The sequence below is a fragment of the Phaenicophaeus curvirostris genome (assembly GCF_032191515.1).
Source record: "Phaenicophaeus curvirostris isolate KB17595 chromosome W unlocalized genomic scaffold, BPBGC_Pcur_1.0 scaffold_35, whole genome shotgun sequence".
NCBI classification, from domain to species: domain Eukaryota; kingdom Metazoa; phylum Chordata; class Aves; order Cuculiformes; family Cuculidae; genus Phaenicophaeus; species Phaenicophaeus curvirostris.
Window position 1 is genome coordinate 3,449,329 of NW_027206664.1, and position 20,613 is coordinate 3,469,941.

The following is a 20,613-nucleotide window of genomic DNA, read 5'->3' on the forward strand; positions in this document are numbered from 1 at the left end:
TGTTGTACAAAGTAATTGTATTTCGCATTGTATGGTAAGTACTGCTGTCATGCCAAGTTTCAAGGTTCAGTCAGTGGTATCATAGAATCATTTGATTGGAAAATACCTTTGAAATCATTGAGTCCAACATACCTGTCCACTACTGAACCAGATCCCTGAGCACCTCATCTGCCCGTCTTTTAAAACAGTCCAGGGATGGGGACTCTACCACCTTCCTGGGCAGCCTCTGCCAGTGCCCGAAAACCTTCTTGGTGAAGGAATTTTTCCTGATGTCTAATTTGAACTTGCCCTGGTGCAACTTGAGGACATTTCCTCTCACTCCATCACCTGTCATTTGGGAGAAGAGACCAACACTCACCTCGCCTCAACCTCCTTTCAGGGAGCTGTAGACAGTGATAAGGTCTCCTCTCAGCCTCCTTTTCTCAAGGCTAAACAACCCCAGGTCCCTCAGCCACCTCTAATGAGGCTTGTTCTTCAGCCCCTTCGCTAGCTTCATTGCCCTTCTCTTATGATAATTTTCTCATCTTATTATGTCAGCTTCAAACTCCCAAATAGCATTGCAGTAACATGGGGAAGATGGTTCCATTCAGCATGAAATTGTGAGATAACTTTTTACTGCAGAGCATCCATGTGTGTCTCTCACACATCCTTAGAGCTTATTGATCTTTACACTTGTAGATCTTCATTGTTGTCTGCTCATTCCACATCTTTATTTTGTGAAAGTCTACATCCTGCTTACAGAATAGAATTAGAATGCTTGTATATTGCTCAAATTAAATAGTTTGATAGCACATGTTGATCTCAGTAGTGCTTTTTAAAAATAAAAGGAGACTTTCTAAAGTGACATGTTCTTCAACTGAAGATAAATATCTGCTTACTGAAGTGCAGTGAGTAAATGAGAATTGAAAGCTGTGCTACTTGTTTGACTTTTTATCTTCTCCGAATTATCCCACAAAACTTAACTTTGTTTAACAAATTAATAAATTTCTAGTGGTTCCTGTTCAACTGTGCAGTCTAGATTTCTGAGAGTTGGGGTTGTTCAGCCAGGAGATGTCTCTGGTGAGACCTTAGAGTAGCTTCCAGTGCTGAAAGGGGCTCCAGGAAAGCTGGGGAGGGACTTCCTACAAGGGCCTGGAGTGACAGGATGAGGGGGAATGGCTTTAAATTGGAAGGAAGAAGATTCAGATCAGAAATTAGGAAGAAATTCTTCATGCTGAGGGTGGCGAGGCCCTGGCCCAGGTTGCCCAAAGGAGTTGTAGATGCTCTATCCCTGCAGGTGTTCAGGGCCAGATTGGATGGGGCTTGGAGCAACCTGATCCAGTGGGAGGTGTCCCTGCCCATGGCAGGGGGTGGAACTGGATGGGCTTTGAGGTCCCTTCCAACCCAAACCATTCCATTGTCATCCTGAGATGCAGTCCTCTGAGTAGTTATGAGCTGGAAGCCTCTATCCATCATGCAACTCCAGACCCTTATTTTGAGACTATTTTTTAAACTTCTTTATTGCCTTTCAGAGAACAATGTGAAGAGCTTCATATACAGTTGATGAAGCAGCGTCAAATGGAATTGTGTGAAGATCGGCTGGCCCGGCTAGCTCTGAAGGAGGAGCTGAAAAAGCAACAGAAGGAGGAGGAGCAGATGTTTGCAGAGCTCTGGAAAGAGGGTAGGCTGGCCAAGGAAAAGGGAGAGGTGGTGGACATGAAGAAATTGACAGAACAGAACCGGGAAATCCTGGATACACTCAGTTCCCAGGTAGCGATGCTGAATGCTCACAAAGAAGAGGTGAAGCGCTTGAAGGAGGAAGAGGCTCAATTGTTGGTAATTTCCATATCATTCTCAATTCAGCATACTCTGTATGGCCCTCCTAATGACAGGCTTACTAGACATTTAGATTAATCCATGCCTTTTTTGTATCTTCACTGATTCCATTAGTATCTGCGACTGTCCTATTATGCTAAGCCTCTTTTCCGGAGCAGTCGCAAATGCGTTCATGTTTACAGAGGGAAATGCATCTTTTGAAACTTAGCATTGTAAAGGATCTTGGCATTCAAAGCCTCTCAGAGCTTTTGTGGGAAATGGAAATGTTTTTAAGCTTTTCCCAGACATCTTTGCAACTTCTGATTCCCAGTTTCCTGTGTGATAGCTAGAGAGTCTTACATCCCAGCTGTAATGCATGACACCAGATCTCAGACCATGATACCTGTTTAACCATCACAAGATGTCACTTACTGTTTAACCATCATGGTAAGTGCACAGGGAGGAAGCACTGAGCATGCTGCTCCCAGAAGGGTAGGAGAGCCAGGAGCTGGAGGTGACAACAGGGCTGGCAAGTGCACTGCCTCTCCCAACAGGAGTCCCACAGTTCCAAAGGAACGGAGCAGAGCAAGCCTGCTGACAGTAACTGAGATCTTCTAACAGTCCAGACTGCTTGGCAAGTCTGCAGTGATGCGGCCTTGAGGAACCTGATCCAGTGGGAGGTGTCCTTGCCCATGGCAGGGGTTGGAACTGGGTGATCTTTAAGTTCCCTTCCAACCCAAACCATTCCACGATTCCAGGATGGAAGCCAGGAAGTCAAGTCAGCAGGTTAGGGTCACGAACAACCTCAGGTGCAGGCTTACCTGCAGCGTAGCTCACATAGGCACCGAGGGTGAGACTCAGCCTAACTGCAGCTTCCAAGTGACTCCTCTCCGCCCTTTCTTGCACTGCTCTTTCCCAGCTTTCTGATCCAAGGCTCATGTCAGAGCTGCCTGAGAGCACAGGCCCCTGGCGGGGAGGTTGCAGAGCCTGTTGGTGCACTCGGGTCCCTGACATGTATGAGAGGAGACACGTTTATGTGGAAATTCCCAACTGCTTATGCCTCAACTGAGGGAATTTCAGAATCTACATGGTGGGCTTTTTTTAACAAATTAGCAAGCAGTGCCTAAATGCCCCCATCTAACAGCGCTGGCTGCTGCTAGGTGTCACATCATGGGAGGCATTTGGATACCTTAACCCAACTGTTCTGGCCACCAAGTCTCCTTTTTTCATCTGTCCTTGACTGGTGTAGACTTGCTGTAGTTGTGCTGTCTTTAGCAGAGCTTGCTAGCCGTTACAATTTAGCCCTGGCCTGGACAGTTTCAGCAGCTAAAACCAAGCAGTTGGGCTCCCAATTCCTTTCCCCCTTCCCAGGGCAAAAGGAGGGGGAAATGAGAGGAAAAGACTTGCAGGTTGGAAACTAAAACTATGGCTTTAATGAAATAGTAATAATAATAAAGAAAGTAATAAGAAAATAATAAAATATACAAAATATATTGAATCGCACCTGCACCCCTCAATGACTGTGTGTCACCACAGATGCTGCAGAGCAGACACAAGGGAAAGGGTCTGAGGTGAGGAGGGAGCTGGGCTCAGGAACTGGATCCAGGAACGCACGGATCCAGGATCAGGGGCAAACAGACAGATCAGGTCCTCACTGGATTCTGGCTGTTGAAGAAGACAGAGCAAGACCCTTGTGATCTCTCAGTCACATCCCCAGTATGAGGTGTATGGGATGGAATCCCCTGTTGGTCAGTTTGAGGTCACCTCTCCTGTCCGCCCCTCCCTGCAGGTGTGACCTTTCTCGCCCCTTTCCCTTTTCGCTCCTCCAGCTCCAGGATGGCCTTGGTTTCCATAGGGCTGAGCACAAGCACTGGCCTTTCTGCATCCCAGTGCCTGTGTGGTTGCTGCTGGAGAGGAGCCCTGTCTGAAACACAGGCATTAACTCTCAGAAAATGAAGCTACTCAGATGAGACTGAGCTGAAGTCACAAACTCATTCTACTTTAGCTCAAACTACAACACTGGCTCTCAATGTTCACTGAGTTGCAGGAGACTGTTAGTTCAGATCTCGTTCTCATTTTGTAGCTATTTACATGAAGCATTTGAATGATCACTCAGGGTACTCTTCGGCACTGGAAGCTGGTGTTGGCAAGACATTTACTCCACTACTTTTTGAAAATAATGATAATTATTTTAAATCTAAAAATGCTGGCTGTAAAACAGTGGAACCCTCATTCCTAGCTACGCTGTAATGTTTCAGTTATGTGAAAACATGCAGAATAAAATTATGTTCTTTCAACGACTTTTAAGGTGCTGCCAAGCCTCCCAGGCAAAGAACACTTCTATTTAACCAGCCCTTTCAGAAAAATGCTATTGTACAAGAGTAGAAGACTTTGTAGCTTCCCTCGAGGACAGCTGCCCTGGGCTCTGTCAAAGAGAGAAATTTCTGGTGAAGTGATTTAGCCTCTGGAAAAAAGCTTTCTTCAAAGGGTCCATAAAGGAGAGTTGCTGTGTTGGAAATGGGATGTAATCCTTTTTCAGCAGAAGAGGGATGTGGCAGATGGCCTCATTACAAGTTTCTCAGCACAGTATTGGTAGCCTCTAATGATCAAGGGTTCCATCTGGGTGAAGGACATAATGTGGACAGCTATGTGTCTCTGGATATAATGGTTTCTTGTGGTTGTTGCGATGGAAATAGATTATTTAGTGAAGCAAAACTTTTGTACTCGTGCCACAATAGACTATATGTGTGCATCAGGATACCTCAGGCTGGATGACAAAACAGAAACAGCAATTTTGCGTTAGCTGCATTATCTACATGAGCTGCCTTCTCCCCTGCCTCCCCCGCCCCTCCACCCCCACTTTCTTTTCTCTCCCTTAAAGAGTTGTGATTTCTTGAGAAGGTGATGAAGTGAAGTTATTCTGGCTGTAGTCTCACAGATAAGTTTCTGCTGTCGCACTTTGGTCATGGTTTGCAGATGGATTGTTAGTAACAATTTCTTTGTACATTTGCAATGTTTTGTTACCCCATGGTATTAACTTCCATAGAATAAGCACCATGGATCCTATCCTTGGCTACTCTCACACAACCTCACTGATATCAGAACTCAGCCTAAGACATGTGCCAGCTTGCCCAGTAGACTGCTGTTAATATTTCTGCTTTCTTCCATGTTTCCTGCTGAAGTTTTTTTTGGATTACTTATTCTGTGGCTCAAATCATAGGATCATGGCATAGTGTGGGTTGGGAAGGACCTTAAAGTCCATCTAGTTCCACTCCCCTGGCCTTGAACACCTCCAGGGATGAGGCAGCCACAACTTCCCTGGGTAAACCTGGGCCAGGGCCTCACTGCCCTCATTGCAGAGAATTTCTTTCTAATGTCTGATCTAAATCTTCCCTCCTCCAATTTAAAACCATTCCCCCTTGTCCAGTCACTCCATGCCCTTGGAAAAAGTCCCTCCCCAGCTTTCCTGGAGCCCATTCAGTACGGGAAGCTGCTCTAAGGTCTCCGTGGAGCCTTCTCTTCTCCAGGCTTAACAACCACAACTCTCTCGGCCTGTCCTCAGAGCAGAGTTGCTCCAGCCCTCAGATCATCTCCGTGACCTCCTCTGGACCCGTTCCAAGAGTTCCATGTCCTTCTTCTGTTGGGGATTCCAGAACTGGACACAGGGTTCCAGGTGGGGTCTCACCAGAGCGGATCAGAGGGGCAGAATCCCCTCCCTCACCCTGCTGGCCATGCTGCCTTGGGTGCAGCTCGGGACATGGTTGGTTTCTGGGCTGTGAGTGCATGTTACTGGCTCATGTTGAGCTTCTCATCCCCCAGCATCCCAAGACCTTCCCCTCAGGGCTGCTCTCACTCACGTTGTCCCCCAGCCTGTATAGAAACCACAGATTGCCTTGACCCTGGTGCAGGACATTGCAAACCTTTTCAATTGTTTCTTTCTTAAGAAATGACCTTTACTGTCCATTTTTCCATTCTTTCCAATATAAAGTGGACTGCTTTGAGGACATGGAGATTCAGTAGCTGCCTATCAGAATATAAGGATCCAATTGTTTACTTTGTGCACTTTTATGTCCTCCAAGGACACAGTGCTCTGAACCTCTAGTACAGACACAGGACATATTACATGCAGAAACAGGAGGAACACGTGACTATTATTGGTTAGTGGTTATGGCTGCACGCGAAGACTTGGATATAGATCATATGTGCTGCAACAGTATCTAAAGATCATCTCTAAAGAGATGATCCTGTCCTCTGCTTGAAACATTCGGAGTACATCAGGCATTCCAGTGTTTTGGTATTGAAGTGCACGTAATAATTAAAGAGAAAATCCTGAATTCTCATGCATGATATGCTAAAATGTTCATGCTTTAATGAGTTTAAAGGAATACACTAATTCTCTAATGACAGAAAGAAAGGCTTTAAATATCTATCTTTGGTCTTCAGTGTTCCAATTAAACTAATTCTTGCCACCACTTAGTTTGAAGTTGTGTAGTGATTTCACAACCTGGGTATGTTTTACCATTGTAGGAAGAACAGAAGCGACTGCTTAAGCTGGAAAATGAACAACTTAAGATGGAGATGTTTTGCGGAATCAAAACTCTATAACTCCGTTAAGGGTTATAAAGCAGGTATGTGTTTATTCGCCGGCGGGTGCGAGGGGGTAATCCTCCTAACTTGCACACAGTATGGTCTAACAAGCAGATAGTTATAGTGTAAAGACATGCCTATTCATAAATGCCTATTACATATTCATGACCTTTCCCCGCTTCTTATTATAATTAGATTTGAGAAGCTTCTCCCATACTCGCACAGGTGCGGTGTTGTGGTCTGGGGCTCAGGGCTGAAGTAGCCTTCATCTTCCTCATGAATCGTCCCTGAGCCCAATCTGTGCACAGGCGCAGACTGCAGAGACGGATGCATTCAGCTTTCTGCTGTTGTGCACATTCCAGCTTTCCCTTATCAGTGAATGTCTGTGAATTAGCTCCTCCCTTATCAACATCCAGGGTCTTCAAGGCCTTTACTAGCAGACAATGCGTATTTCAGTGAGCTAAGCCTTCTAAGTTTTTCTAACTTTTCCCCTATATCATATGCTCGCACATCAATTCCCCCCTGTCTTTTAAACTCAGGCAAATTCATTTGCCTCACACATGATCTACTTTTTGAAGGGGAACTGGATAGTATTTTGCTTGAAAATTACTTTTCAACGCATTTTCATGGGCATTAGACATAGAAGTCAACATTGTTAGTTGTTGTAGTATTCTCCAATTCCAAACAAACAACACAGTAGAGAAAACAAAGCTCACTAAAACTAGCATCAAAAGGATAATAATGGGGTGACAAAGCTTATTTAGAATGCCAGTCGCAGTAGGGGACCATCCAAATAGCATGTCCCACCAATGATGGTTCATATCTTCTCTTACCCTTTTCAGGACCCTGTTCATTTCCTCTGTGTCATGGTTTTCAGGGTCTTTCTCCCACTTCCTTGACCTCGTCCAAGATTTTGATCAAATCCTGATGTTTCATTAATTGTTTTACCAATATAAGATTCATTCCAATAGGTACAGGCGATAACCTGTGAAACATAGTGTAATTAGGTTTTTATCAACTGGTAGGATATGACTGGTGCTAAGTAAGAAAAGTCACACCCAACAATCTTAACAAAATTACAAATGCAAAAATTAGAATGATTTTTGCTATCTATAATTGTCTCATCTATTACTATAGAAATACAAGCAGTTCTTAAACATACACAACCAAGGCCAATATATACGAGTACGGTTTTCTGATTAGTGTCTGGATGGATCTCAAAGTGACCGATGGGTCACTGGAACCCCAAAACGGTGTATTATCTCTTGTATTAATGTTCTGGTTACCTCTCGAGCCTTGGCTGTTCTGGTAGGGAATGCCTCTGGCCAACCTGAAAAGGTATCGGTTGGTACTCACAAATATCAATACCCCCCTTTTCTTGGAAGTTCTAAAATAATCAATTTGCCATTGTCGTCCAGGCCTGTTGCCTTTCCTGATTTGGCCCATTTCCAGTGTGGGGGTATTTTTGGGATTAGTCTGGAGGCAAAGATCACACTGCCGAGTCACTTGTCTCACAGTAATGTATACATTTCTAGCTACAATTTCTCTAATTAGGCATTTCTACAGGGCCTCTGCTCCCCAATGCCTTTTTCTATGCTTCTGTTTTACTAAACCCCATATGATTAATTTACCTTGTGGGGTGAGAACCCATCCCTCCTCATTATATGACCCTTCCAAATGTGCAGTGAGCTTTTGATCTTCTTTGGTATATTGGGGCTCTCCTTCCAGGAAGATTCGCCCACTGGGGTCAAAGCCCCTTCTGGTTTTACCTCCCCTTTGGCTGCCTGTTTTGCCTCTCTGTCCGCCAGCTCATTTCCTCTTCCCAATTCCAAATTCACTTTCTGTTGTGCTTTGATTTGCATGGTTGTTACCTTCTCAGGGAGCTGGACTTCTTCCAATAGTTTCAGGATCTCCATGTTTGATGTGTTCACCCTGTAAGTTCAATAACTCTTTTTCCTTCCAGATTGCTCCATGTGCATGTGCAACTCGGAATGCATACCTCGAATCTGTATAGATATTTGCAGCTTTGCCTTTAGCCAACTCCAAGGCATGGGTCAGAGCAATTATCTCTGCCTTTTGTGCAGAGGTATTCATGGGTAAAGGTCCTAACTCTGTTATGTCTCGACTAGTGATCATGGCATATCCAGCATGTCTTTTACCGCTTAGGACATAACTGCTCCCATCCATGAACCAATCTTCTGCACTTCCCATAGGACTGTCCTTTAAGTCTGGGTGGCTCAAGTATATCACCTCAATAGTTTCCAGTCAGTCATGATGTACTGGTTCCCCTGTGTTTCCGCTAAGAAAAGAGGCTGGATTGACAATGTTAGCAATTACAATTTTCTACCATTACAGTCTGGTATTTCAAGAACCTTTGTGGGGAAAGTCAGTGTCCACCTTTCACTTCCAATACAGCAGATATTGTATGGGACACCAACATAATCATTCTCTGGCCCAGGGTGAATTTTCGGGCTTCCTGGATATCTAGTATTACAGCCGTAACCGCTCGCAGGCATCCAGGCCAACCTTTTGCAGTTGCGGCCGATTGCTTGGAGAAGTATGCAACTGCTCGGCGATACGGGCCCGGATCCTGTGCCAATATTATAGGAAAAAAATGGATTACTCACATCTGGGAGTCCCAAGGCTGGAGCCGACATCAGGGCCTTTTTCAGTAGTTCAGAGGCCTGTATAGCTTCTTTATTCCTTTGAAGGTGTTTCTGTTCAGTGGTTGTTAGTGTGTACAGGAGTTTAACAAGCAGTCCCTCCACAGTCAGCACCACCCAGTCATTCCCAGAAGAATTCGTAACTCTCTCACTGTTTGCAGTCTCGGAGTCTGCATATTGCCTCTTTTCGGGCTTGTCCCCAAGTCCTCTGTCCAGCACTGACTTCGTAGCCCAGGTAAATCACATCGCACTGCATCATCTGGGCCTTCTTTTTGGATTCCTGATATCCCTGGAGTCCTAGAAAATTCAATAGACTCACCGTCCAGGTCATGCAAGCATCCCTTGTCCTGGTGGCAATCAGGATATCGTCCATGTACTGTAACAGTTTTTCTTCCTCAAACGGGGCTTCTCAGGACTCAAGATCTTTTGCAAGTTGGTTGCCAGATATAGTAGGGCTCTTTTGAACTCTGCAGTAATACTGTCCAAGTAAGCTGATTTCTGCATCCACTTTTGAGATTCTCCCCTTCAAATGCAAATATTTTCTGGCTGGCCTCATGGAGAGGGAGGCAAAAGAAGGCATCCTTCAGGTCTAAAATGGTAAACTAGGTTAGTTCAGGTGTCAATACAGTCAATAGAGTATATGGGTTTGCCACCACCGGATAGAGGTCTTTATTATTTTATTTACATCTCATAAATCCTGGACCACTTGGTATGATCCATCAGTCTTACAGACAGGTATTGGCTGAATTTCTTCCCTGTCTTCTCTCTTTAGGGGATCTTATTTAATTCTTACCGGCTGCTACCCTTCTTTGATTTGACCTCCACAGGTGGAGCATTCTTTGCTTTTCCGGGCACATCAGTGGCCCATACCCCAGGGTATACCTGGTTCATAATTTCCTCATCAACCTTTCCTCCTGTGGGCACACTAGCTAGAGATAAGCTCATTATTTGTATGTATTGTTGATCATTTACCTCCAGAGTAATTTTTCCTTTTACAAATTTAATCACAGCCCCCAATTGTTCAAGTAAATCTCTCCCCAAGTGTTCCTTCGGGGAATTGGGGCATGTACAGGAATTGGTGTATACCCCATTGTTTCCCCAATTTGTATTTCAAAAGTTTGCAAAAATATGCCTTTTCTCTTTGGCCAGTTGCTCCCTTTACCATCATGTAGTCATTTCCCAGGGGTATCAAAGCTTGGTTTAAAACTGAATATGCTGCCCTGGCATCAATTAAAATTCTACCTTATTTTACTCTTTCCCTATCTTCATTATAACCAGACGATCTGCTAGGGTGGATTTCCCAGATCTCCATCAATCCTCCTTCACATGGACCACTACCTGTCCTTTCTGATTACTCCACTCTCTTTCATTTCTTTTTCACCTCATTCAACAATACTTGCAGGTTCCTATCTCCTATGGAATGCAGCTTTTGAAATTTACACCCGATATCCCCTGCTGAGTGACCCAAGAACAAAGAAACTAGTTGTTTTATTCCTACCTCTGACCCAGGATCCAGCGGTGTGCTGTGGGACATTGCGTCCCTTAATCAATCCAGGAATTCAGATGGTGACTCAGAAGGACCTTGCTTAACTGCATATAATACTGACCAATTTATTGTTTTGGGAATGGCTCGCTCCATCCCTTCCAGAATCCACCCCTGATATGCTTGCAGCCTTTCTTTATGGGCATTCCTGTTCGTATCCCACTTTGGGTCTTGAAGAAGAAAATAATCTTTAACGTCCACTTCTTCTCATTTATAATAATCTTTGGCCAAATCCCCCCACAGTCTTTAAGACTGTTTAATTGTTTCTCTGTCTCTGTCAAACACTCCAATAATAACTGTAGAACGCCCCCATTAGGGTTGTGTTGTCTTATAATAAACTGAAAATATTTGGCTGCACTTACCGGATCATTCCAGTAGTCTCGGGCAACCCTTTCCATGCTTCTAAATTGATGGTGGAAAAGGTACCTTGATTAGCATTGGCTCTCCATCAGGTCCTACTGCCTCCTGGAGAGGTGCCTGCAGGACCATTGGAGCAGACTTTTTCTGATGTGGGAGGGTACAGGGCTATCTGGAGGAGTGGGAGTCCTTTCCAAGTTGGCATCTTGTTCCTGTGATGGAGGGGGAGGCTTAAACAGATCAGTTAGATCCTGTTCTGGTGCCTGGCGAGTTTTGTTTAGCTTTGTGCACTTTTGTCCGATGCTGCACACTGAACAACAATTGCCTCAGTTTACCTCCAGATTCCTTGTTATTTTCTCACTCAAGGGCAAGTGCCAGAGGGTCCTGTGGGGGCACAATTCCACAGTCCCTTTATCACTCCAGATTGTTATGGAGGGTTAAAAACATATCCTTGTGAGACACTTCATCCCACTTTCCTTCTCTCCTCAAAACCAATACTAATTGTAAGAGGGTGTTATAATCTATTGTCTCATTAAGTGGCCACTTTGCCCCATCATCAAATTTGTAAAGCAGCCACCACTGATTACAATATTTAATAAGGGTCTTTTTGTTTTCAGTGCTCCCAGTTCCAAACAACATCCTTCCAATGTGTTAATACGCACCCCAGAGGGCTCTTTTTGTTTTCCGCTATTAGTTTCTTTAGTTTGCCTTTGTGGGAACATTTTACAGAGAAGAAGGCCTGGATGCTGTGAGACTGATTGATACTGATTGATACTGAGCAATTCTAACAAGGCCTTGAAACAGAGAACTGAAAGATTAACAAAGGCCAGCTGAAAGGAATACAAGAGCTAGTTCAGTGGGAACGAGTACCAGCTGAAAGGAAAACAATTAAAGAGAACTATCAACATAGTTAATTTTAGTGTAACTTGGTTTCTTAGCATGTGCAGTAGTTTAGCCAATAATATGTTAGTAATAGCTTTATGGACAGCTACCTTTAACCAATAATACACTGTAGATACCCTCGTGGGCACCCAGTTATGTAACCGAAAAGGGTTTATAAAGAAACAGCTAAGCTCAATAAAATGAACACTTGCTGATCATATTGATCTGTGATTGATTCCGTAATGCTCCCGTGAACATGCCTTTTCCTTAGTTTCACCTCCTTCTTTCTCAGTTTTCACTGAAACCTTTCTTTACACTGTTCGTTAACCCATTCCCGGTCTTTCCCCTCAAGGTCCTGGATTTCTGGAACCAAACTTTCTTTTCCACTACTGATCATGCTTTCCATTAAATTACATTAAGTTTTGTCCTTGCCAATTAGGCAGTAGTTCAACCTTTCTTACATTACTGATAAACATAATATACACACACATATACCAAACCTTAACATATTGTTCCCCAATTATACACAATAAAACTGTCCACAGAAATAATCATGCAACAAATTTTGGATAAATCAATAGTTGGCACTCTTAAATTTTTAAGGATCCTTTCTCCCATCTTTTAATAAAGCCTGTTTAGGAATCCCTACAATAGCTGGTTTGCTCATTATTCTTATGTGAATAGAATTGTCCATAACCCAGTATCTCCCTACAGAGACAACATGTTTAACTCCCGTGGACTCAGCGAAGAAGCAGAAGGAGGGGGGTACCCATACACACACACAGCCACAAGGCTGGGTTTTTCCATTTTTTTTCCCTTTTTGCTAGATATTTTCAAAACTAATTTGTAAGTTTTATAAACGTTTGAAGCTTCAAGCGCTTTGTCTCTGGCAGCGCCCCTTGCTTTTCAGAGTGAGCAAGCTGTCCTGCCTAGTTTTACATGCATAGTACTTGTAGCTCCTTGGTGGCACAGGTCGGCTACTTGAGCCCACGCCGGCGTGCCCGCTTCTCTCCCCACCAGTATCCAAAGTTTTAAATTCTTGCCAAATTCCAGCACTCTATCATACATTAAACAATTAAAGGAGCAAAGAACAAATTAACAACACACAACAAGCAGAACTCCTCACTCGCTTTGCAGCGATGCTGCGTCTCAAACACACAGCTATTCGTTTCAGGGCCAGCCCAACTCACACAGTGTTAGTTACGACCAGTCAAATTGGATCCACAATTTCTGATGTTACGGATATCCAAACCACACACGGTACCGGGCACATCCAACACTTAAAATACTATGATAGCTATCCCCAGCTCCAGACGCCTTACAAGGTCTTGGCAAGCTATAGGGAATTGCCCCCAGCCCAACAGTTCCAGGAGCGAGCATTCTAGCTCCTCATCATTGCGTGTGGCGTCCCATGCACGACTTACAGACTCATCCCCTCTTTCCAATTCACAGGGGCGAGCATTCTCCTTGTCATTGCGTGTCCCATACACGACTTACAGACTCATCCCCTACTTCCCCTGCAGGTATCCGTATCCCCAAGCCACATACCTTGTCCACCCACTGATGGGCCGTCTCTCTCCCCGCAGCGATCGGATGGGGATGGGAGATTCTCCAGAGAAATAGCCCAGTGGCGCCTTGAACGTCCCGCTCCCCACCGGTCCTGCAGCCGGATAGAGAGGGTGTCCCATCTGGGGTGCCAAATTGTTTTGCGGAATCAAACTCTATAACTCCGTTAACGGTTATAAAGTATGTATGTGTTTATTCGCCGGCAGCTGCGAGGGGGTTAATCCTCCTAACTCGCACACCGTATGGTCTAACAAGCATATAGTTATAGTGTAAAGACATGCCTATTCATAAATGCCTATTACATATTCATGACCTTTCCCCGTTTCTTATTATAATTACATTCATCCAAGGGTATTGAAGGAGCTGGCAGATGTGCTGGCCAAACCCCTTTCCATCATCTTCCAACAGTCCTGGAAGACTGGGGAAGTCCCACTGGACTGGAGGCTGGCTGATGTTGTGCCCATCTACAAGAAGGGTCGCAGGGAGGACCCAGGGAACTAAAGGCCTGTCAGTCTGACCTCAGTGCCAGGGAAAGTCATGGAACAGGTGATCTTGAGTGCTATCATGAAGCACATGCAAGAGAACCAGGTGATCAGGCCCAGTCAACACGGGTTCACAAAAGGCAGGTCTTGCCAAACTAACCTGATCGCCTTCTATGACAAAGTTACACGGCTGCTGGATGAGGGAAAGGCTGTGGATGTGGTCTTCCTGGACTTCAGTAAAGCCTTTGACACAGTTTCTCACAGCATTCTGCTTCAGAAACTGTTAGCCTCTGGCCTGGACAGGCGCACACTCTCCTGGGTGGAAAACTGGTTGGATGGCCGGGCCCAGAGAGTGGTGGGAAATGGAGTTTACTCCAACTGGAGGCCAGTGACAAGTGGGGTTCCCCAGGGCTCAGTGCTGGGTCCAGCCCTGTTCAATGTCTTTATCAATGACCTGGATGAAGGCATGGAGTGCACCCTTAGCAAGTTTGAGGATGACACTAAACTGGGTGGAAGCGTTGATCTGCTGGAGGGTAGGGAGGCTCTGCAAAGGGATCTGAACAGGCTGGACCACTGGGCTGAGTCCAATGGCATGAGGTTTAACAAGGCCAAATGCCAGGTCCTGCACTTGGGACACAACAACCCTATGCAGTGCTACAGACTACGAGAAGTCTGTCTAGAAAGCTGCCTGGAGGAGAGGGACCTGGGGGTGTTGGTTGACAGCCGACTGAACATGAGCAGCAGTGTGCCCAGGTGGCCAAGAAGGCCAATGGCATCTTGGATTGGATCAGAAATGGTGTGACCAGCAGGTCCAGGGAGGTTATCCTCCCTCTGTACTCGGCACTGGTGAGACCGCTCCTTGAATCCTGTGTTCATTTCTGGGCCCTTCACCTCAAGAAGGATGTTGAGGCTCTGGAACGAGTCCAGAGAAGAGCAACCAAGCTGGTGAAGGGGCTGGAGAACAGGCCTTATGAGGAGCGGCTGAGAGAGCTGGGGTTGTTTAGCCTGGAGAAGAGGAGGCTGAGGGGAGACCTCATTGCTCTCTACAACTACCTGAAAGGAGGTTGTAGAGAGGAGGATGATGGCCTCTTCTCCCAAGTGACAGGGGACAGTATGAGAGGGAATGGCCTCAAGCTCCGCCAGGGGAGGTTTAGGCTGAACATTAGGAAAAAATTTTCACAGAAAGGGTCATTGGGCACTGGAACAGGCTGCCCAGGGAGGTGGTTGATTCACCTTCCCTGGAGGTGTTTAAGGCACGGGTGGACTAGGTGCTGAGGGACATGGTTTAGTGTTTGATAGGAATGGTTGGACTCGATGATCTGGTGGGTCTCTTCCAACCTGGTGATTCTATGATTCTATGATTCTAAGCTTCTCCCATACTCGCGCAGGTGCGGTGTCGTGGTCTGGGGCTCAGGGCTGAAGTAGCCTTCATCTTCCTCATGAATCATCCCTGAACCCAATCTGTGCGCAGGCGCAGTCTCATCCTGGTCGAGCTCCAAGACTGCAGAGCAGGATGCAGTCAGCTTTCTGTGGTTGTGCACATTCCAGCTTTCCCTTATCAGTGAATGTCTGTGAATTAGCTCCTCCCTTATCAACATCCAGAGTCTTCAAGGCCTTTACTAGCAGACAATGCGTATTTCAGTGAGCTAAGCCTTCTAAGTTTTTCTAACTTTTCCCCTATATCATATGCCCGCACATCAGAGAAACAACAGAAGCAGAAAGAAAGCAGGGATATGTTGCTCAGTTCAGCACAGGACAAGCAAAAGCATCTTAATGAAGAAAAACAAGATGAACTTGCCCTGGAGATGAAGATATTAGAAAAATGCCTTCAGGAAACCCAGGGAGGCACTGAGGAGAAAACAAAAAGAAAAGTAAGGGGTCAAGGTGATCGTTGTGATGTTGTGAGGCAACACCTCATCTAGACTAATTTTGTGGCCCTCGGTGAACTGCACAGTACAAATGAGATCAGACACAAGACCTTTTCTCTGAACGAGTTTATTCTTCTGTTGCACAGCTTGTTGCTTCTGATTTGCCAATGCTCGGCTTCTTTGAAGAAGCCCATTATCTGTTAAAACCACGGTGAGTCCTTTAAAGCATGCTTTGCAATCAGCAAGGCCACCAGGCTAGACAAAAAAAAGGGGGCTCTCAGGAAATCCTGGGATCTTGTCCCTCTGTGCTGATTTCACTGTATAAATCACCTGAGCTCTTTCATCTTTATACTGCAAGGACGTAATGGAGGTTAGAAAAATGTTTTATATTTCATGGACCCAAGCTATTAAATATTTGTAACTGTGGAGGAAAGTAAATATTTAACTTAATCCAACTCATTAATACTAAGAAACGTCTTTAAATCTTTAATGGATGTACATATATATGCAAAAGCTCATATTAAATATATTGGAGATGCCATGAAACGATGGATGTGTCTGTCACTTCCTGAATTTAAAACAAATAGATTGTCCAACTTCAGGGTGAAAATAGGTCTCAAGGTAATACGAAAGAGCAGGGAGCTGCATTCATTACTCAGTTCAAGATATTTAGAAACTCCAACAGATCCATCTCCTTCCTGTGCTGGAAGAAGATTCTGCACAGCTTTTTCCCATAGCAATACTTGGAATTATTCTCTAGGATTCCAGTTCTCACATCGTCTGCAAACAAACACTTCTCTTCATATTTTGAATGGGTTTTTTTTAAACTATTTTAGTCATATTTCCACATGTCCATGTGTTTGCAGCAAGAGCTGTTGAAGGAACAACAGACTTACCTTGCATACCTGGCGCAGCAGCTGGAGGAGGAGAAACAGTGAGAAAAAGAAGTGGACAAGGTCTTCAGTGAAGACATTGAGAAGGTTTGGGCCAAGAAGGCTGAGAAAATGCAATTAGAAGAGGAGGGCAGAAGGCAGCTAATGAAAGATGTCCTGACTACAAGATGACTGCAGATTGAGGAGAAGTGTAAGTAATAACAGCTCATTTTCTGCACCAAACCTGCCACATGAGTGTAAGACTTGGCAAAGGCAGAGGGAGAACAACCTGCTGCCTTTGGGAAGATGATCTGGCCCAGCATGCACAGGGTGTATGGTTAAGTGGAGAACAATGCTGCTGTCTCTGAATCCACTTCTGAAACTTTACTCCTACAGGCATTCCTTATGCTAATTTCCCATTGCTGTCACCAGGGCAAAGCCTGGTAAAGTAAGAATTGCATAAGCAAGTAGTCATTATTAATTATGTTGTTGTTATTAATTATTTTATTATTATTATGAAGTTCTGAATGTGAAATCTTTTCACAACTCAGGCTTGCTATTTAGGCTATTTAGGCTACTTGGCTTGAGTACAGCCCCACTGTCTATTCAAGCTTAGCAGTGCTGTTACCTTCAAAATGCGTTTTTGTTTTTGCAGTGAAGAGAAATGCAAAGAAGCAGGAGGAACTTGCTCAAGAGAGGAAGTTATTAGAAGAAGCAGCCACAGAACTCAAACGTGTAGAAGAAGAAAGATCTGTGAGGTATTTTTCTTCTATGTCACTCCTTCATTTCATTGCAGATCAATCTTTTAAACTTGGTGTCACTGTTTAGCCCCAGCTCGGCCAATTTTGGCAGCTAAAATTGAGCAGCTGGGCTCCCAATTCCCTTCCTTGCCCTCACTCCCGAGAAAAAGGAAATGAGAGGAAAAGACTTGCAAGTTGGAAACTAAAACTACAGCTTTAATGAAATAATAATAATAATGAAAATACCTAAGGAAGTATTAAAATATACAAAATATACGGAATCATGCCCCCACCCCTCACTGACTGTGTGTCACCACAGATGCTGCAGAGCAAACACAAGGGAAAGGGTCAGAGGTGAGGAGGGAGCTGGGCTCAGGAACTGAATCCAGGAATGCATGGATCCAGGAATGCATAGATCCAGGATCAGGGACAAACAGACAGACTAGGTCTTCACTGGACATCAGCCATCAAAGAAGAGAGAGCAAGACCCTTGTGATCTCTCAGTCACATCCCCAGTATGAGGTGTATGGGATGGAATCCCCTGTTGGTCAGTTTGAGGTCACCTCTCCTGTCTGCCCCTCCCTGCAGGTGTGACCTTTCTCGCCCCTTTCCCTTTTCACTTCTCCAGCTCCAGGATGGCCTTGGTTTCCATAGGGCTGAGCACAAGCACTGGCCTTTCTGCATCCCAGTGCCTGTGTGGTTGCTGCTGGAGAGGAGCCCTGTCTGAAACACAGGCATTAACTCTCAGAAAATGAAGCTACTCAGATGAGACTGAGCTGAAGTCACAAACTCATTCTGCTTTGGCTCAAATCACAACGGTTGGGAGTTGGCTAATCCTCATTTGCAGATAACAGAGCACTGGTTGAGCTTTCTTCCTTTCAGAGAAGCTCCACTCCAAACTGGTCAATAGGAGCCCTGCTATATTCCGGTTGGTATCAAATCACTAATTCTGATCTCCTTATACAAATAGTGGTGTTTTGTTAATGAAAGACCTTGTTTTGGTCTTTTTGGACCATCCTGTGACTTGCCTTCGTTGTGTTTATTGTACACACCTACTCATACTCTGAGCTGTTACTAGGAGTGGCAGAGGTTTGGGGAGGAGGGTTAATGAAAGGTTAGTTTGTTCCTTACCCGGGAGAACGAGTGTGTTCAGGCTTATTGCTGAACTCCACCCACACACATCCCTTAAACAATCACCCAGTCAGCCACCGGAATACCAGGCTGCTGCACGGGTTTTCTGTACCTTGCAGTTCCTCAGGGTGAGCAGGTAGTTAAACGCAGTAGCTGAAATGTTCCTCTGGGTGTCATGCAAAGCCTGGGGCAAAGGGCCTAATTTCACTTATGCATTTCCCTTTTGTATTCCTGCTCTTTCTCCACCCCTGTCTGTGGGAGGTAATTGAGTAGCTCCTTCCACAGCCAGTATCTGTTGTGTTTCTCTGATGGCTTTGATTGGTACCAGCCTCCTGGCTGAGGCACAGATCTCACCCTTCTGAAGGAAACATGCTGGGTTTGGTTATGGATATGCTTCACTTCACTAAAGGTGGCATTTGGTATCCTCCAAAGTTCTGCTTGGTTCAACTCTGTTGCATTAGTACACATCTTGAATCCTGTGTTCAGTTTTGGGCCGCTCACTACAAGGACATGGAAGCACTGGAGTGTGTCCAGAGAAGGGCAACGGAGCTGGGGAAGGATCTGGAGAACAAACCCAATGAGAGGCAGCTGAGGGACCTAGGGTTGTTTAGCCTGGAGAAAAGGAGGTTGAGGGGAGACCTTATCACTGACTAGACTCCACAAAGGAGGTTGTAGCGAGGTGGGTGCTGGTCTCTTCTCCCAGGTGACAGGCGATGGGACAAGAGGAAATGGCCTCAAGTTGTATCAGGGGAGGTTTAGACTGGATATTAGGAAAAATTCCTTCACTGCAAGGATTCTCAGGCACTGGTAGAGGCTGCCCAGGGAGGTGGGAGAGTCATCATCCATGGAGGGATTTCAGAGATGGGTAGGTGAGGTGCTCAGTGATCTCATTTAGTAGTGGACAAGTACAGTTGGAGTCAATGATCTAGAAAGCCTTCTCCAACCAAACGATTCTAGGATTCCAAGCCTTGACTGGAGAGTTGGCATTGTACGTGCCTGTGCGAGCTGGTGTGGCTCTTGATCCAGAAGTGCCTGAACACAGAGGTAGATTTCCACTGCTGCTCCTGAGGGCAGTGAAAGTAATACATGGGTCTTGAGGTAGAATGGAGAATGATTTCTTCTGACAGACACTTATAAGAAGACCAGGAAAAAGCCACAGCAGGAGCCTGCACCTTGCCTTTCCTGCTGGCAGTCACTGTTGGTACCATCAGAACACAGGAGCAGAGACAGGGTGCAAGGCCCTTTGCTGCTCGGAAAGGACTGAGATGGACACTTTGTCCTCTTACCACCGCCCTGAGGGGCAGAGAAGGCATGTGGATCACAAGGAGTCATTCTCTGTTTTATTTGTTGAGGACTGATTTTGCGATCTGCTTTATAGGATCCACCAGGGTGCAATTCATTCTCTGAAGAATGAAAGCTTAGCATGCTGCATTTTGTTAATAGACTGGTAGTTATTCTTAGCACCTAATAGGAGTTTTGAATGGTTCTTTAGTCTCAGATTAAATAATAATGATGATGATAATAATAATGTTTATTTTTTTACCCACACTTCATTTCCAGAAAAGCAAAGGAAGGAAGAGAATACCAAGAGCAACTCAGGGCTCAAATTGCTGATCAACAGCAGGCCCGTGATGCTGAGGAAGGAGAGAGGCAGTAAGAATACGAATCAGGTCTAACAGAAGAGAGAGCTTACCAAGAGAGGGTACAGGACATTCTATCAAGGCCTTGTGAGAAATTAGCAAAGACCCATCCTTTGAGAAGAAAACTAATGTGTAACTTTTAAGATCATTTAGAGTGATTTTTTTAGCTCACTTGGTTGCCTTTAAAACCATTTTCTAAGGGCGTTTGTAACTAACTTGAGTTAGCGGACTCCTCTCCTGGCAAATATAAGAAATGTGGAATTTTAAAGTTTTTTTTTTTCCTGTATTGGATTTTGATGGGAACGGTTGGACTCGATGATCCGGTGGGTCTCTTCCAACCTGGTTATTCTGTGATTCTGTGATTCTGTATGTTCTCATAGCTGTTGAATGATCTGTGGAGAACCAGAGTCCCACAGCTTGTTTGTGAGACATCTGCTTGGACAGAATTAACGGTGGAGGACTGAAGTCATCCTTTTCTTGCAAAAAGG

At 45.0% G+C, this 20,613-nt stretch overlaps 1 protein-coding gene across 1 annotated transcript; it reads left to right on the forward strand.

Moving 5' to 3' along the window:
• Positions 1–15,601: 15,601 nt before the first annotated feature.
• Positions 15,602–20,388, forward strand: LOC138733836 (cilia- and flagella-associated protein 53-like). The gene is given in 4 exon segments (XM_069881351.1): positions 15,602–15,745; positions 16,609–16,825; positions 17,270–17,372; positions 20,046–20,388. Coding segments are annotated over 4 exon segments (681 nt in total). The 5' UTR covers positions 15,602–15,607; the 3' UTR covers positions 20,269–20,388.
• The last annotated feature ends 225 nt before the right edge of the window (positions 20,389–20,613 follow it).